This window comes from Setaria viridis, chromosome 5 (genome assembly GCF_005286985.2).
Source record: "Setaria viridis chromosome 5, Setaria_viridis_v4.0, whole genome shotgun sequence".
Classification (NCBI taxonomy): Eukaryota; Viridiplantae; Streptophyta; class Magnoliopsida; order Poales; family Poaceae; genus Setaria; species Setaria viridis.
Genome location: NC_048267.2, coordinates 3677101 through 3695872, shown reverse-complemented (window position 1 = coordinate 3695872; position 18772 = coordinate 3677101). Strand labels below are relative to the sequence as shown.

General features: G+C 51.5%; 1 protein-coding gene, 1 long non-coding RNA gene and 1 pseudogene across 4 annotated transcripts; 1 reads left to right on the top strand and 2 right to left on the bottom strand.

The window, feature by feature from the left end:
- Positions 1-243: 243 nt before the first annotated feature.
- Positions 244-3792, bottom strand: LOC117857556 (uncharacterized). 3 transcript variants are annotated; one of them, XM_034740280.2, is made up of 3 exons: positions 3504-3792; positions 2435-2582; positions 244-1969 (listed from the first exon to the last, which is right to left on the bottom strand). In XM_034740280.2, exon 3 carries the CDS (start codon positions 1798-1800, stop codon positions 595-597), a length of 1206 nt encoding a protein of 401 aa, XP_034596171.1. In that variant the 5' UTR covers positions 1801-1969; positions 2435-2582; positions 3504-3792; the 3' UTR covers positions 244-594. The 3 variants fall into 3 exon arrangements, with proteins under 3 accessions (XP_034596171.1, XP_072150205.1, XP_034596172.1); XM_072294104.1 differs by having other exon boundaries at positions 2455-2582; XM_034740281.2 differs by lacking the exon at positions 2435-2582.
- Positions 3793-5226: 1434 nt separating this feature from the next.
- LOC117854719 (pentatricopeptide repeat-containing protein At1g74900, mitochondrial-like) lies at positions 5227-5961 on the bottom strand (annotated as a pseudogene).
- An 8948-nt stretch (positions 5962-14909) lies between these two features.
- On the top strand, positions 14910-17635 carry LOC117855484 (uncharacterized). Its single transcript, XR_004640510.2, has 2 exons — positions 14910-16671; positions 17278-17635. It is a non-coding gene; the product is annotated as an uncharacterized lncRNA (long non-coding RNA).
- The last annotated feature ends 1137 nt before the right edge of the window (positions 17636-18772 follow it).

Sequence of the window (18772 nt, the reverse complement as noted above, 5' to 3'; positions counted from 1 at the left end):
CATCGGTCCTTTACTGGTGGAGTAATGATTATACATTTATTAGTACAAGCACCATCCTACTTCATGTCCCTGTCCTTTAGTTCACCACCACACCAGGTGAAGCAAGAGCAATATAAAGTGGACGAGACGGAGCAGCCCTTTAGTTCGTCACCACTGACCACCCAAAGAGCAACAACATACAACATGCCGGAGAAAGAGAGGGTAAGGTGCAGATACGTACGAAGAGGGAGAGGGGCAGAGGCATGAATAAATCACCGTATAGCTAGCTTGGAATGAAAGGTTACAGGAATTAGGCTAATATACATTGTTTCCAATCTACTCACATCTTTTTGCATACTAGCTAGCAGGGTGAAGATGCATTCCTTGGGTTGGGCAATAAGGGAGTGGATAGTCCATAGCTACTAGCCACCACCATCCTTCAAGTTGAGACGGGAGGACGTATTGTCACGTTGAGATCAAGCCGACCCCAAAGACAAAATATAACTGTGCTCCCCAGATTTTGCAATATCTACTGCTATTTTCTTGTAGAACTGTTTCTTTATATCCACCAGAAATTGAAGCTCAATTGTTTGTTTTGCACCTCGTCACATGACATCATTTTAAGGTACTGCTTGTGCTTAAACCATGCCGCCTTCCTGTCACCAACTGCAACAGTACTGCCTCAACACAATCCTCGTCATTACAAACACATCTGATCACTGAACTCCAGCTCTCAACATGCGGAGTCACTCCAAGATCAAGCATCCAAGTCATGATTTGTGCAGCTTCCTCCACTTTCCCAACTCCACAATAACCCTTGATAACTGAATGAAACAAAGAAAAATGAGGCACAATCCCTTTACCCACCATATCCACCAGGTACGCCTCCGCCTTTTCGTACAATCCGCTTACACACAGCCCATTTACCAATGTTGCATATGTCGCTGCATTCGGTGTGCATCCACTGTCAACCATATCACCAACAACCTTGCAGGCATCCAATGGCCGCCCCTCGCGGCACATCCCAACAATGACCGTGTTGTAATGCACAATGTCTGGGGAAACTCCACGGCCTCGCATGAGACAAAGCAAGCGGTATGCCTCTCGAAGCTGCTTCTTGCGGCAGAGGGCGTTCAGCACGGTGGTGTATGCCAGCGGATCAGCAGGGATGCCCCTGTGCAGCATTTCGTCGAGCAGTGTAGCCGCAGTGCGGACCTGGGCCTTGCGGCAGAGCGACTGGGTAAGGATGCGGTAGGTGTCAGCGTCGGGAGATACATGGAGTGAGCGGAGACGGTGGAAGAGGGATAGTGAAACGGCGACGTAGCCAGAGCGAGCGGCGGCCTCAATTAGCAGGTTGTGGGAGGCGAGGACGAGTGGCGTGGGGAGGGGTAGCCGCGAGGAGACGAGGCGGAGGAGGTGGAGTGCGGATGGGAAGTGGGAGACAGTGGAGGAGAGGACGCCAAGGAGGCGAAGAAGGACCTGTGGGTGGAGCGGCAGGGGGCTACGGCCGGAGACGAAGAGGGAGTTGAAGGTGGAGAGGAAGAGTTGAGGTTGCCGGCGGAGGCGGAGCACTGCGAGGATGAGCGGGAGCAAAAGGCGTGGAGACGGCGGGGACGGGAGGCGGCGGAGGAGCGCTAGCGCGTGGGGTAGGTGGTCACGGCGGCGGGCGAGGCGAAGCAGGAGAGAGTGGAGCGTGGCAGGGTGCGGAGTGGTAGTCGGGGAGGTGATGGTGACGAGCTCCAGCGCGAGGAGCGGGTTTGGCTGCGAGGTCACCAGCTTGTGTAGCCGCGCCGGCGAGATCGCCGGCGGCAATGGGAGCATCAGCGTGGCTGTATAGCAGCTTGAGCTGGCAATGGCGTACAACGGAGCGGAAGAGGACTAGGGTCGGGAAAAAGATTTGGGTTTTGGACTTTTTGGTTGGTGGCAGTATGGGCCAGGCTGAAAGTGGACCAAGACGTTTGTGGGCCTCTTTGGTTCCAGCAAAGGGCACCTACACATCGAAAATCATGAAAGATCAGAGTCAGGACAATCAGAAATAAGATCATGTCATATAATCACTATACAAAAGCTAACATGCATTGGCATCAGGTCACATTATCTCACAAGTTATCAATTCTACCTCTACAAGTCTACCACAGCCATTCAAATCAAAGCATAAGCTATCAGTTTGCAAGATCAGAAACTCAAATCAGGAACTAACATTTCAGTTCTGTAATTTTTCACATCTCCTAGATGCAGACTCAGAAATTGCAACTGAACCGTTCCTATTTACTTACATACACAAATCATTACGCTAAGTCAGAGGAGTTATGTAAAATCTTTCACATTTGAGTGCATTACAATTTATGAAAGAATAGAAACCATGGGGATTTTGGTTGTAGATGTAGCTAACACTGGAAGCACAAGTAGAAGAAAATATATGAACCATCTGTGCAAAGGGGAAATGAATTCAGACCTATCTATGCATCTACTCGCCTTGGGACAAGCACAGCATGACTGGGAGCAGCAGCTCCAGCTCGTCCAGAAATGTAAAACAGCAGTGAGTACCAATGATAAGGCTCAAGAACGTTCTTGCCTCACAGAAGCAGTTCGGCCCTTTTCACCTGCACGAAGGTTACCTTTGTATGAATTAGGTGAGAGAAAAAAACAACAATGAAGCATAAGCTAGCTATTAAAAAAATATGCTAGAAATGCTACTCATAATTGAAGATTTCCCTTTGAACTGGTGGGGAACCATTGGTGCTATATAGAACTAATATGACAAACTATCACAGTAAATCCAGCTTGGCACTAGTATCTTGGTTTCAGTGCCAAGGCAAGAACATGGACTTGGAAACATCCAGTCTGTAACATGCAGACTCAGCCTGTGTATAATCATTTGGAAGACCACAGACTAGTTGTTCAAATGTAAATATGTTGTCATTAAATTTGCTCCGTAGACAAACTGTGACCTCCATATGAAACAAATATTAAGTTTTGAGCTTACCGATAGCAATGTAGACAGGCTGCCAATTTTCAGAACATTATTGCTCATACAAAGATCTCTAGCCCAAATGATCCATCTTATTATCTAAAATATATTGAATATGAACTCTCTATGACAATATGAAATACTGAGAAATTGTCAGGGGACAGGTTTCAAGTAAATTGTCACGCTACGTTGTCAAGTAAATGAATATGCACGTTGGTTTTGACAATATATTGAAAAATAAACTTTGTCAGGGGATAGGTTTCAAGTAAATTGTCAAGCTACTTCAAAATAAGTCAGTTTCAAGTACATTGGCAATTCAGATGGGCAATGCAAGAAATAAACCATCAGGGTTTATGTCGTCTTGAATTCCTAGTATATGTACAGGCAGCTAATTTTTCAACACAAATCAGGGATGAATCGCTAATTTTTCCACCTTTGCCACGCAACAGACATCAGAGATGAATCAATCTAGCATTGGTAAATAATAAACAAAAAAATAAGCCTAAGTGAGCCAGGGTATTGGACTGGAGAGGACAGGGGCGAGATGGCTAACCGCAGGTGCTGCACCATTGTATAGATGTCGCCATGCGCCGCATCTGGGGAAATAGGAAGAATGGGAGCCCCGCGAAGGAAATAGGCGGAGGAGAAGCGGAGCATGCCGACTTCCTCCACTTCCGCCTCTCCTCGCGCTAGGGACCATGCGACCCCGACGGCGAGCTGGTGGCCTTGGGATCGATCTTGTGGCCGTGGGTGGGGGTGAAGGGGGTGGATCGTGTGGCCGCCGGCTTGGGGATCTGGGCGTCGGGGCCGGAGGCGTCAGAGGGGAGGGAGGGAGGGAGGGAGGGAGGGAGGGGCGGGCAGGGAGGAGGGGGGACGGGCCGCGGGCGGCGGGCGGCGGGCGGCGGGATGCGGGAGCGGCCGAGCGGGGAGGCGGCGGCGGGGTGCGGGCGGAGGTGGCGGCGGGGGAGTGCGGGAGGATAAGGAATGGATAGAGATGGGAACTGAGGCTATCCGCATCGCAGAACGTTAACGGGGTGTACGGGGTGTTTGCGTAATACGTGCTAAACTTTAACAGTATCACATTCGATGTTCGTATACTAATTAGAATTCGATGTTCGTATACTAATTAGAAGGACAAAATATGAGCTAATTACAAAATTAATTGCACAGATGAAGTCTAATTCGCGAGATGAATCTATTAAGCCTAATTAATCCATCATTAGCAAATGGTGACTGTAGCACCACATTGTCAAATCATGGATTAATTAGGCTTAATAGATTCATCTCGCGAATTAGACTCCATCTGTGCAATTAGTTTTGTAATTAGCCTATGTTTAATACTTCTAATTAGTATCAAACATCTGATGTGACAGGTGCTAAACTTTAGCGCCCTGCATCCAAACAGGCCCTAAATAGCCCGGAACTGTAAACCCAGCGTTCAAACTCCCGCACAGTAGAACGGTATCCCAATCTCTACCATACCGATCGCTACAGCAAACCTCCAAACCCAGCGTGCCTGTGGACAAACGGTAAATGGCGACGCTCCTCTCACGCCCCGCCTGCGAAGTTTCCTGCGTGTGGCCCCGGCGGGGAGGAGGCCGCCGCTGGCAACCTGCATTCGCAGCTCACCGTCCATCTGTGTCCACGCGCGCGGGGAGGAGGAGGAGGATGCGTTGGCGGGGAGGATGAGGAGGACGAGGTCGAGGCCGCCGCGGCACGCTGGCCACCCGCGTCTGCGGCTCGCCGGAACTTGTGCCGGAGGAGGGGGCCGCCGGCGCGCGGAGTGAGGAAGCCGGATCGCTGTGCCGGAGGGAGGGAGGAGGAGGAGGCCGTGCCCGACGGGGAGGAGGAGGAGGAGGTCGTTGCAGGCGGGGAGGGGGAGCTCCGGAGCAGTGGTGGGGCTTTGGGGCGGCGGCGGCGGGTGCGGAGGCCGGGTGGGGAGAAGGGAGGAGCGGCGGCGGAGAAAAAGAGGGGCGCAAGGAGGTCTCGACGGACAGAGGAGATTGGGATAGAGGTGTCCACGGGGCAGCGTTTCTTGTTGACTCACCTCTACAACCGAGCTGACAGGTGGGACGATGCCGCTTTAGAGATCCGGATGGGGTTGCGCCGGTGCGGATAGCCTGAAATGGATTATACACTGGGTCCACATGCCGCGCGGATTGCAGGCATGGGTAAGATATTTTTACATCCGCTAATTTTTTGCCCGCGAACACAGACTCAAACCCGCACCCATTCCCGTGGAGTTTCCCCAAACATTGTGCATTCCCCAGACATTTTCACCAGACATTGTGCATTGGGTCATGCACAATGTTTGGGGAAACTCCACGGCCTCTCATGAGACAAAGCAAGCGGTATGCATCTTGGAGCTGCTTCTTGTGGCAGAGGGCGTTCAGCACGGTGGTGTACGCCATCGGATCTGTAGGGATGCCCCTGTGCAGCATTTCGTTGAGCAGTGTAGCCGAAGTGTGGACCTAGGCTTGCAGTAGAGCGACTGGGTAAGCATGCGGTAGGTGTTGGCATCGGGGGATACATGGAGTGAGCGGAGACGGTGGAAGAGGGATAGTGAATGGCGACATGGTTGGAGCGAGCGGCGGCCTCGATTAGCAGGTTTTGGGAGGTGAGGACATGTGGCGTGGGGAGGTGTAGCCGCGAGGAGGTGGAGTGCGGATGGGAAGTGGGAGCCAGTAGAGGAGAGGAGGTGAAGGACCTGTGGGTGGAGCGGCAGGGGGCTGGGACCGGCGACAAAGAGGGAGTTGAAGGTGGAGAGGAAGAGTTGAGGCTGCCACCGGAGGTTGAGCACTGCGAGGAGGCGCGGGGATGGGAGGCGGTGGAGGAGCACTAGCGCGCCAGCGGTGGGCGAGGCGGAACAAGAGAGTGTGGAGCATGGCAGGGTGCGGAGTGGTAGTCGGGGAGGTGACGGTGACGAGCTCCAAGGCGAGGAACGGGTCCGGCTGCGAGGTCACCAGCTTGTGCAGCCACGCTAGCGAGATCGCCGGCGGCGATGGGAGCATCGGCGTGGCTGCATAGCGGCTTGGGCTGGCAATGGCATACAACGGGGCGGAAGGGGACTGGGGTCGGGAAACACATTTGGGTTTTGGACTTTTTGGTTGGTGGCAGTGGGCTGAAAGTGGACCAAGTCATTTGCAGGGCTCTTTTGTTCCAGGCTCTATAGACCGTTCTGCAGCGATACTGGGCTCGTGCGTTGAGATGGGCGCCTTATCCGGTAATGGATAATAGATGGTTATCAACCTTAAGGAAATATTGCCTAGGGATGAAACTTTGCAGCATTTCGTTGAGCAGTGTAGCCACAGTGTGGACCTGGGCTTGCAGTAGAGCGACTGGGTAAGGATGCGGTAGGTGTTGGCGTCGAGGGATACATGGAGTGAGCGGAGAAGGTGGAAGAGGGATAGTGAATGGCGACATGGTTGGAGCGAGCGGCGGCCTCGATTAGCAGGTTGTGGGAGGGATGGGAAGTGGGAGGCAGTGGAGGAGAGAAGGTGAAGGACCTGTGGGTGGAGCGGCAGGGGGCTGGGACCGGCGACAAAGAGGGAGTTGAAGGTGGAGAGGAAGAGTTGAGGCTGCCGCCGGAGGTAGAGCACTGCGAGGAGGCGCGGGGATGGGAGGCGGTGGAGGAGCACTAGCGCGCCAGCGATGGGCGAGGCGGAACAAGAGAGTGTGGAGCATGGCAGGGTGCGGAGTGGTAGTCGGGGAGGTGACGGTGACGAGCTCCAGGGCGAGGAACGGGTCCGGCTGCAAGGTCACCAGCTTGTGCAGCCACGCTAGCGAGATCGCCGGCGGCGATGGGAGCATCGGCGTGGCTGTATAGCGGCTTGGGCTGGCAATGGCATACAACGGGGCGGAAGGGGACTGGGGTCGGAAACACATTTGGGTTTTGGACTTTTTGGTTGGTGGCAGTGGGCTGAAAGTGGACCAAGTCCTTTGCAGGGCTCTTTTGTTCCAGGCTCTATAGACCGTTCTGCAGCGATACCGGGCTCGTGCGCTGAGATGGGCGCCTTATCCGGTAATGGACAACAGATGGTTATCAACCTTAAGGAAATATTGCCTAGGGATGAAACTTTGCAGCATTTCGTTGAGCAGTGTAGCCACAGTGTGGACCTGGGCTTGCAGTATAGCGACTGGGTAAGGATGCGGTAGGTGTTGGCGTCGGGGGATACATGGAGTGAGCGGAGAAGGTTGGAGAGGGATAGTGAATGGCGACATGGTTGGAGCGAGCGGCGGCCTCGATTAGCAGGTTGTGGGAGGCGAGGACATGTGGCGTGGGGAGCTATAGCTGCGAGGAGGTGGAGTGCGGATGGGAAGTGGGAGGTAGTGGAGGAGAGGAGGTGAAGGACCTGTGGGTGGAGCGGCAGGGGGCTGGGACCGGCAACAAAGAGGGAGTTGAAGGTGGAGAGGAAGAGTTGAGGCTGCCGCCGGAGGAAGAGCATTGCGAGGAGGCGCGGGGATGGGAGGCGGTGGAGGTGCGCCAGCGCGCCAGCGGTGGGCGAGGAGGAACAAGAGAGTGTGGAGTGTGGCAGGGTGCGGAGTGGTAGTCAGGGAGGTGACGGTGACGAGCTCCAGGGCGAGGAACGGGTCCGGCTGCGAGGTCACCAGCTTGTGCAGCCACGCTAGCGAGATCGCCGGCGGCGATGGGAGCATCGGCGTGGCTGTATAGCGGCTTGGGCCGGCAATGGCATACAACGGGGCGGAAGGGGACTGGGGTCGGGAAACACATTTGGGTTTTGGACTTTTTGGTTGGTGGCAGTGGGCTGAAAGTGGACCAAGTCGTTTGCAGGCCTCTTTGGTTCCAGGCTCTATAGACCGTACTGCAGCGATACCGGGCTCGTGCGCTGAGATGGGCGCCTTATCCGGCAATGGACAACAGAGGGTTATCAACCTTAAGTAAATATTGCCTAGGGATGCCCCTGTGCAGCATTTCGTTGAGCAATGTAGCCGCAGTGTGGACCTTGGCTTGCAGTAGAGCGACTGGGTAAGGATGCGGTAGGTGTTGGCGTCGGGGGATACATGGAGTGAGCGGAGACGGTGGAAGAGGGATAGTGAAATGGCGACATGGTTGGAGCGAGCGGCGGCCTCGATTAGCAGGTTGTGGGAAACAAGGACATGTGGCATGGGGAGGTGTAGCCGCGAGGAGGTTGAGTGCGGATGGGAAGTGGGAGGCAGTGGAGGAGAGGAGGTGAATGACCTGTGGGTGGAGCAGTAGGGGGCTGGGACCGGCGATAAAGAGGGAGTTGAAGGTGGAGAGGAAGAGTTGAGGCTATCGCCGGAGGTAGAGCATTGCGAGGAAGGGTGGGGATGGGAGGCGGTGGAGGAGCGCCAGCGCGCCAGCGGTGGGCGAGGCGGAGCAAGAGAGTGTGGAGCGTGGCAGGGTGCGGAGTGGTAGCCGGGGAGGTGACGGTGAGGAGCTCCAGGGCGAGGAACGGGTCCGGCTGCGAGGTCACCAGCTTGTGCAGCCACGCTAGCGAGATCGCCGGCGGCGATGGGAGCATCGGCGTGGCTGTACAGCGGCTTGGGCTGGCAATGGCATACAACGGGGTGGAAGGGGACTGGGGTCGGGAAACACATTTGGGTTTTGGACTTTTTGGTTGGTGGCAGTGGGCTGAAAGTGGACCAAGTCGTTTGCAGGCCTCTTTGGTTCCAGGCTCTATAGACTGTTCTGCAGCGATACCGGGCTCGTGCGCTGAGATGGGCGCCTTATCCGGCAATGGACAACAAAGGGTTATCAACCTTAAGGAAATATTGCCTAGGGATGCCCCTGTAAAGCATTTCGTTGAGCAGTGTAGCCGCAGTGTGGACCAGGGCTTGCAGTAGAGCGACTGGGTAAGGATGCGGTAGGTGTTGGCGTCGGGGGATACATGGAGTGAGCGGAGAAGGTGGAAGAGGGATAGTGAATGGCGACATGGTTGGAGCGAGCGGCGGCCTCGATTAGCAGGTTGTGGGAGGGATGGGAAGTGGGAGGCAGTGGAGGAGAGAAGGTGAAGGACCTGTGGGTGGAGCGGCAGGGGGCTGGGACCGGCAACAAAGAGGGAGTTGAAGGTGGAGAGGAAGAGTTGAGGCTGCCGCCGGAGGTAGAGCACTGCGAGGAGGCGCGGGGATGGGAGGCGGTGGAGGAGCACTAGCGCGCCAGCGATGGGCGAGGCGGAACAAGAGAGTGTGGAGCATGGCAGGGTGCGGAGTGGTAGTCGGGGAGGAGACGGTGACGAGCTCCAGGGCGAGGAACGGGTCCGGCTGCGAGGTCACCAGCTTGTGCAGCCACGCTAGCGAGATCGCCGGCGGCGATGGGAGCATCGGCGTGGCTGTATAGCGGCTTGGGCTGGCAATGGCATACAACGGGGCGGAAGGGGACTGGGGTCGGGAAACACATTTGGGTTTTGGACTTTTTGGTTGGTGGCAGTGGGCTGAAAGTGGACCAAGTCGTTTGCAGGCCTCTTTGGTTCCAGGCTCTATAGACCGTACTGCAGCGATACCGGGCTCGTGCGCTGAGATGGGCGCCTTATCCGGCAATGGACAACAGAGGGTTATCAACCTTAAGTAAATATTGCCTAGGGATGCCCCTGTGCAGCATTTCGTTGAGCAATGTAGCCGCAGTGTGGACCTTGGCTTGCAGTAGAGCGACTGGGTAAGGATGCGGTAGGTGTTGGCGTCGGGGGATACATGGAGTGAGCGGAGACGGTGGAAGAGGGATAGTGAAATGGCGACATGGTTGGAGCGAGCGGCGGCCTCGATTAGCAGGTTGTGGGAAACAAGGACATGTGGCATGGGGAGGTGTAGCCGCGAGGAGGTTGAGTGCGGATGGGAAGTGGGAGGCAGTGGAGGAGAGGAGGTGAATGACCTGTGGGTGGAGCAGTAGGGGGCTGGGACCGGCGATAAAGAGGGAGTTGAAGGTGGAGAGGAAGAGTTGAGGCTATCGCCGGAGGTAGAGCATTGCGAGGAAGGGTGGGGATGGGAGGCGGTGGAGGAGCGCCAGCGCGCCAGCGGTGGGCGAGGCGGAGCAAGAGAGTGTGGAGCGTGGCAGGGTGCGGAGTGGTAGCCGGGGAGGTGACGGTGAGGAGCTCCAGGGCGAGGAACGGGTCCGGCTGCGAGGTCACCAGCTTGTGCAGCCACGCTAGCGAGATCGCCGGCGGCGATGGGAGCATCGGCGTGGCTGTACAGCGGCTTGGGCTGGCAATGGCATACAACGGGGTGGAAGGGGACTGGGGTCGGGAAACACATTTGGGTTTTGGACTTTTTGGTTGGTGGCAGTGGGCTGAAAGTGGACCAAGTCGTTTGCAGGCCTCTTTGGTTCCAGGCTCTATAGACTGTTCTGCAGCGATACCGGGCTCGTGCGCTGAGATGGGCGCCTTATCCGGCAATGGACAACAAAGGGTTATCAACCTTAAGGAAATATTGCCTAGGGATGCCCCTGTAAAGCATTTCGTTGAGCAGTGTAGCCGCAGTGTGGACCAGGGCTTGCAGTAGAGCGACTGGGTAAGGATGCGGTAGGTGTTGGCGTCGGGGGATACATGGAGTGAGCGGAGAAGGTGGAAGAGGGATAGTGAATGGTGACATGGTTGGAGCGAGCGGCGGCCTCGATTAGCAGGTTGTGGGAGGGATGGGAAGTGGGAGGCAGTGGAGGAGAGAAGGTGAAGGACCTGTGGGTGGAGCGGCAGGGGGCTGGGACCGGCAACAAAGAGGGAGTTGAAGGTGGAGAGGAAGAGTTGAGGCTGCCGCCGGAGGTAGAGCACTGCGAGGAGGCGCGGGGATGGGAGGCGGTGGAGGAGCACTAGCGCGCCAGCGATGGGCGAGGCGGAACAAGAGAGTGTGGAGCATGGCAGGGTGCGGAGTGGTAGTCGGGGAGGTGACGGTGACGAGCTCCAGGGCGAGGAATGGGTCCGGCTGCAAGGTCACCAGCTTGTGCAGCCACGCTAGCGAGATCGCCGGCGGCGATGGGAGCATCGGCGTGGCTGTATAGCGGCTTGGGCTGGCAATGGCATACAACGGGGCGGAAGGGGACTGGGGTCGGAAACACATTTGGGTTTTGGACTTTTTGGTTGGTGGCAGTGGGCTGAAAGTGGACCAAGTCCTTTGCAGGGCTCTTTTGTTCCAGGCTCTATAGACCGTTCTGCAGCGATACCGGGCTCGTGCGCTGAGATGGGCGCCTGATCCGGTAATGGACAACAGATGGTTATCAACCTTAAGGAAATATTGCCTAGGGATGAAACTTTGCAGCATTTCGTTGAGCAGTGTAGCCACAGTGTGGACCTGGGCTTGCAGTATAGCGACTGGGTAAGGATGCGGTAGGTGTTGGCGTCGGGGGATACATGGAGTGAGCGGAGAAGGTTGGAGAGGGATAGTGAATGGCGACATGGTTGGAGCGAGCGGCGGCCTCGATTAGCAGGTTGTGGGAGGCGAGGACATGTGGCGTGGGGAGCTGTAGCTGCGAGGAGGTGGAGTGCGGATGGGAAGTGGGAGGCAGTGGAGGAGAGGAGGTGAAGGACCTGTGGGTGGAGCGGCAGGGGGATGGGACCGGCAACAAAGAGGGAGTTGAAGGTGGAGAGGAAGAGTTGAGGCTGCCGCCGGAGGTAGAGCATTGCGAGGAGGCGCGGGGATGGGAGGCGGTGGAGGAGCGCCAGCGCGCCAGCGGTGGGCGAGGCGGAACAAGAGAGTGTGGAGTGTGGCAGGGTGCGGAGTGGTAGTCGGGGAGGTGACGGTGACGAGCTCCAGGGCGAGGAACGGGTCGGCTGCAAGATCACCAGCTTGTGCAGCCACGCTAGCGAGATCGCCGGCGGCGATGGGAGCATCGACGTGGCTGTATAGCGGCTTGGGCTAGCAATGGCATACAACGGGGCGGAAGGGGAATGGGGTCGGGAAACACATTTGGGTTTTGGACTTTTTGGTTGGTGGCAGTGGGCTGAAAGTGGACCAAGTCGTTTGCAGGCCTCTTTGGTTCCAGGCTCTATAGACCGTTCTGCAGCGATACCGGGCTCGTGCGCTGAGATGGGCGCCTTATCCGGCAATGGACAACAGATGGTTATCAACCTTAAGGAAATATTGCCAAGGGATGAAACTTGTATCCAAGCCAATGTGATTGATTTTGCTGAGGGCATCAGGGTTTTCTTCATGGGCACAAATGTTGATATATTCACATTTGAGCTAAACACAGGGCGGGTGAGGAAGGTAATATTAACACGGACCTGGGAAACACCACGCCATCTTCCCGTTCATTAGTTTCTGCACTCCAGGTACGGGCGTACAGCTCCAGTCCTTTGTTTGTTTGTAGTCATGTACTGTGCAGCCTCTGTGATTCTGATACTAATTTTGTTGATATTTGTTGAATTAAAATAAATGATACCTGTGCTAGATTGAATATTTGAGTATTTGACAATGCAGCAGTGTTTGAAAGGTGACCTTGGAAACCTGTGCACGCCTTATCGCCTAGGCGACAAAGCGGACCGGTTCCCCAAGGTAAGCTGGAGCCGCCCGGACACCTTTGAGCCACTGCAATGCAGTACGTGTCACTAATTTTCTTCAAGTTCACCTGTTAAGGATCATTCTTGACATTGGCAAGACGTTATCATATAACAAAACTCAACTTTGTGAGCCTCTGAAGTGTCAGCTATTTCTTTATGGCCCTCTAGCTCATGCGTAATTTACTCTATTTGTAAATATCAAGAGTAACTCCTTTCTATTGAGCTTTGGTACAATTTGAAATTGTGTGTCTACATCTTGTAGACACATTATTCCTTTGTGAAAATATACTACAATGATTGCAGATATTAGTTGGGGGAATAGATGATACCTTTGCTTTTAAAAACTGAATATGTAGCAATGTCACATCACACCTCACATGTTCACGTTTGACTTGTCAAGGACGATTTGTAAAAGTGTCAAGATATGCGTAAGAAGTAGTTCAATAATTTAATTAACTGCCAGTTGTTGATCTGCTGTTTTGATATTTTGGTTTTTTACATTCTTTTACTTTGGGCCTTTCTTTTGAGTCTGGACGAAAATAAATCTAACTATTTCAGTTTCATTTCTGGAATTAGGTTAGCATGTTTTAGCCGCCTATACAGGATTTTTTTATCTAAGCAACAGAAGGGGTGAGCACCTGCTGATTAGGTTATGTTAAAAATAAAAAAATAAAGTTATTTACAGCTAAAACAGGAAAAAAAAAGAGAGACAGAAACAAGCCTATATAGGAATTGGGTAGGGAACTGGAAATAGTCGAAGTATAATATGGTAGTACAACACGTCTATCAAGCCGAGAGTTAGCTGTTGCAGGAGATGTGCAGGGCTCATGCTTTGAAAAGTGTAGTATTATGTCGGGTAGTTCAATTTGTTCAAGTTTAGGGCACTATGGTCAGTTATGTGACCTTATGCTCATCATGTCTAGTTTCTTGGATCATTACCACGATTTGGCAGGCCTCAATTCGTGCAGTTCATTTTTGCGCGTCTGGCCAGCCAAATCGGGGCAACCGAATTGTCCGCTGAATTTTGACTGTGGTTGACGCTTTGGCAGGGGTGGCGTGGGGCAGAATCCAAACAAACCCTTGTAACTGTTTTCTGATAGGTGATATCGATCCTGGGGACCTTTCCTTGAAGCCGTGAGAGCCATGATCAAGAGCCTTGATTTGTGAAATATAAGTTTGGTTTTAAAAAGAGACGACATATTAGTGGTGTAGATAAATATCTTGTATGGTGGATACTTTATTTGGCTCCCTTTTTTATTGAAAGTGAATCAAAGTGTTTTGGTTTCATTTTTGGCATGAGGATGGCAGTTCGAAACTTCGAATCTATGCAGGAATTCAGTGGGAATAACAACCAATGGTCAATTTACTGGGTGGTATAGAAAACTGGATATATGACAATGGAAGGCCACACCTAGGTTTGGTCAGGTTAATCTTGTTAGGAGTAGGGCCTTTCATGGAATTTGCAGATGTGCCTTGGAAGCCTTTCAGTTGGCTTATTCTCATTGTAATTTTCATTCGTAAATGAGGATAATTAGTTCAGACTTTTCAGGAACACAATTGGAACTAAAAGAACTCGAATTTTGGGAGTAGTACAATGGAAGGCCACGCCTAGGTTTGGTCAGGTTAATCTTGTTTGGAGTAGGACCTTTCATGGAATTTGCAGATGTGCCTTGGAAACCTTTGAGTTGGCTTATTCTCATTATAATTCTCATTCTTAAACGAGGATAATTAGTTCAGACTTTTCAAGAACATAATTGGAACTAGAAGCACTCGAATTTTATTCATATTATGTATGCGAGGTTGTTTATTCCTCAACACTCGGATAAATATTAGGAATGGTGTTTCATCTGGACATCTGCAAAAACATATATAATGATTGTGCTCGCAGCATGTGACCTGTTGCCACTACCAGTGGAGACACATGAAGCACCAACAATCTGAATTCTAGTACTCCCTCCATTCCAAAATATAAGTCATTCCAATTTTCTTGGAGAGCGAAAGCATCTCAAGTTTGACTAAATTTATACAATAAAGTACTAACATTCATGATGCCAAATAAGTACCATTAGTTTCTTCATTAAATAAATTTTCATAATATATCTATTCAGTGCCATAAACCTTTGTAATCCTCTCCATAATTTTGGTCGAACATAAAATGGTTTGACTCTCAAGAAAGTTGGAATGACTTATAATTGTTATAATTGAATCTATGTTGTCTTTACTGTGAAGTGCCGCATAATGCTGAGTGCTAAGATTGTTAATTGCACACATTGCACTCGGAAAGTTAAACTAAATCTTTCTACTTGGATTGTGTTTGAACCTGTCAAGAGAATTACTCATATTTCATTTACTTGTGCAGTTGGCTGAGGTAATGATGCCTGTCTTCAGCTATTGCAGGTCACAAGATTTGTCGAATTAGAACAACACAGCACTGCCAGGTTCTGAAGCATCAGGAAGAATTGAGGAGTTCTGATGGCACAGGACATCCGAAACATGAACACCGAGAGAAATTGACTGTGAAAGAGTTAATTCTGCATCCTAGGCATAGCTGATGTCTTCCCATCACTATTCTTTCCCCATTTGCAGTGATCTGGTTCAGTCCTGTCGCTGAAGTAATGGATTATGTACATGTGGGTGAAATAATGGATTATGTACCTGAAGACTCGGTAAATCATGTTTCCGTCATGGCACAAATGTGTTGGAGACGTTAAATTTGCAGACCACCTTCTAATCAACATTTTTCTTCTGAGGCTGTAAATTTGCTGGAATCATGCGATCTGCCGTTTCTTGATAGAGAGAGGGATTGGATTCGGTTAACTTGTGGGGTCCAGCTGGCCATCCCCTCCCCCGCTGATTCCCAGACCCCACCTGGCAGGCCCGCTCGTCAAATGTTGAGCCGCACCAGGCCAACTGGCCAAGCACATCGCCGCCGCTCCGTCCCCAAAATCTCCACATTTCCGCTTCGCTCCTCCGCCGACCAACCCCTCGCTCCGCCGCCCGCCCGCTGGGATCTCCCTCCTCGAAGGAAGCAGCATGGTGCCGCTGGAGGAGCTCGTCGAGGAGGTCCTCCTCCGCTTCCCGCCGGCGGAGCCCGATAAGCTCGTCCGCGCCGCCCTCGTCTGCAAGGAGTGGTACGCCATCGTCTCCGCCCCCCGCTTCCGCCGCCGATTCTGCGAGTTCCACCGCACGCCCGCCGTGGTGGGCTTGGTCTTCAACTCCTGGGGCGAAGACGGCGGCCACATCCCACCTCGTCCTCACCTCGCCCACCTGCACAAGCCACGACGAGCAGATGAACTGGCGCGCGCTCGACGCGCGCCATGGCCGGGTCCTCCTTGGATGCATGACTGAGGGCCGCGAGCAGGACCAGGATCCGATCACGTACGGTCAGGAAGCGTTGCCCCCCGTGTTACCCGGCAATGTAGGCATGTAGCTGTGCTCTGCGTGGGCGGCGGCGACACCTGCGACCACTTCGACTGCCACGGAGGACCCTTCATGGACGTGTCCTTGGCCATTGGGCACAAGGGCATGTAGTTGCGCGTCTACTGGCTCGTGGAGTAAAGCCCAAGGCCCTGTTTGTATACGCTTTTCCTAGTCACGGCTTAGATTATAATCTAAGCGAAGATTTTCTCGCTTCTCGCTTTTCGCTTCTCGTAGTTCAAATCGTTGAAGCGGCTTACCACATAAGCGAGAATCGGTGGAAATAAGCAAAGCGTTTGGCGGGATTCTTGCTTATTTCCACCGATAAGCCGCTTATAAGCGGATACAAACGGGCCTCAAGTCTGTTGGTCCGACCCCCAAGTACTGTGTGGGGAACACACTGTACTTCGCAATTGACGTGTGCAGTAGCACCGTCAGGTACAATTTGGCCACACCTCTGATTGAATTACCACATGAGTCATATGGGTCAGGAACTATGACTATGCTTGTAAAAGTTGTAACGATGAGGGATGGTCAACTGGGAGTCGCAAGACTGGATGGGGCCGCTGCTAGACTGTCCCTGCGGGAAATGGAGGAGGCAAGTCCCACTGGAGACATTGGGTGGACAAAAGTCACAGTCGTTGAGCTCGAGAAGCTGCTCCTGCTGCTGCCCTCCCGATCTCACCCTACTTTGCCACTTTTGCGCACGGTGTTGGAGTGTTTTTTTGAAGGCAGATAACAGAATTCTCAGTATCAATCTGAAATCAGACAAGGTGGAATTGATATGCAAGGATGATGATTTTCGCAGTGTTGTTCCCTACATGAGCTTCTACAGTCCAGGTACAGTTTTGCTTTGTTTGTGATTTGCCAAATTTAGAATTTGTAAATTATCAGGTAGTGACATGAAAGTATGGACTATATAATCATAGCAAATGTGTTCAGTGAGGTAATGAAAGTGAAATAGTTGTAGTATACTGTTTTTCGTTATGACCATGACATTAGCTACTTATGCTTTGGAATCTAATTATCTATTGTACAACTTATAGACATGGTGGAGTCTTTACAATTTTAGGCTGAAAAAAGCAGTTAAGTCATTACTCTGCACTCCAGATGTCTGCCCTGTGCCTCTATTTAAACCTGCATATTTCTTAGCTCTGATCAGTTAAATGTCACTTAATAAATAAAATTTGTGGATCATTCTATGTGTGCTAAAAAAATTGAAGGTGTTCATCATGAGGTTTGAGACAATCTTCTCTTAATGATTTGTGCAAGTGGTGGTTGTTAATTGGCGGTGCTTAAATAATAAGATACTTTCTTGATTACGCATTTAGTAGTAACTTGTTGGAGCACGTATTGGTTGGTAACAAAATATTCACTGATAGCATATCAATTCTGCAATTAAGAGATCTTATTTTTAATATGTATTTTCTGCAACACGTTACAAAGTGATGGGCTAGGAGTTGGTGCTTCAAGCGCCTGGCATAAAAAACTCAAGCTGCCGATGCAGGCGTTCAAAAGTATACTGTAGGTAGGTGGTTGAATTCTGTTGTCTGGTTCAGTGGGTGGTGAACATACATAGAAGAGAACCTTGAAATTACTGTTGTAGTGGTTGGTTGTACGTTGCGAAGGTACTATGAGATTACTGTGGGTAATGATTTGTCAGTTTGTAATGAAATGAAACCTCGATTTGATCATGCCCTGCTCATTGATGAGTAAGGAGGTCGAAATTTTGTGGAAACTAGGTTCTGTTTTGCTGTGAAGTCAGCACATTATGGTTTGCCATGGACTAAGCTTGTTAATTGCACACATTGCATTCAGAAAAGTTAAATTGAATGTTTCTGCTTGTGTTTGGAGAGATTTCTTCTTGGTTATTGTGCTGGGGAGTGATGCTAACTACAGGAATCTTAAGCATTTCATTTATAGTTTACCAGCACTTTTCCTTCTCGTTGGTAGCCTTGCCTGTTCAGCATTTGGCGTTACTGCTATTCTTCAGTAGTCAGTACTCATAACCTGCACGGTATGTCTAGACTTGGTAAGAGGTAAAGGAAGGAATTGACATTACTTTTTTTTAAAAAAGAAAGGAATTGACCGCACACTGCATGAACAGAACACTCTCCTGAAACAAAACAAAGCTATGCTATGAACTTTTTCAGGAGAGTGTTCTGTTCATGCTGTTTGCCAGTGGAGTCAGCGGATGCAACAGCAGAGAGAAGTTGATGATGGTACTGTCTTGTGCGGCTGCAGTTTCTCACATGAGAACATCTCTGCCATGTATGATGTAGGAGTACGTGAGTTCTGATTTCTGAAGCACCAGGCAGAATGCACTTGTCAGTTTTGTTGAAAGAAGGGCACGTGTCCTCACACAAGAGACTCCCTTCCTCTTTAGCAGTTGACCGACAGATATTTGCTCTCACAAAAATTGAAATGGTGGAAACTAGTGTGTGTGGAACGAAGTGAAATCTTAGACCGAGACTACTCAGGCCCCAGCTCAGTTGTGAGAATGTGAGAGGTTTTGCACGCCTGCACCTGAAATCTTCAGGCTGGGGGCATGCAGTAGCAGAGATTTCGAGTATTGCATTCTTCCAGCGCCAGGTTTCTCAAATGCTTCACCAGATGACCATGCTCACTGCAAGTCTGCATAACTAATCCATCCATGGACGCCAAAATTACAAGAATGGGACTAGTTCTTTATTTTAATTGAAAATCAGTGTCTCAAGGCTAGTTATACATGGATCGTGTACAGCATAAAGACGAGAATAGGAACCTCTAAAGCACCTGGAAGAATTTCTGATACATTCTTCTTTTATGGAAAGAAAAAATAATAAGAATAGCACAGCACGTTCCGGAATTTCTGATGGACTGTTCCAGAGCTCTTGATCTGCAGCTTCCCTCAATGCCTTGCCCAACGCAGGCTGCCTCTCCGGGCCCACCTAGCAGATGC

Bases quoted from the DNA above. Each gene is read 5' to 3' on its own strand.
- LOC117857556 (XM_034740280.2), bottom strand. From the start codon at position 1,800: ATGCTCCCATTGCCGCCGGCGATCTCGCCGGCGCGGCTACACAAGCTG.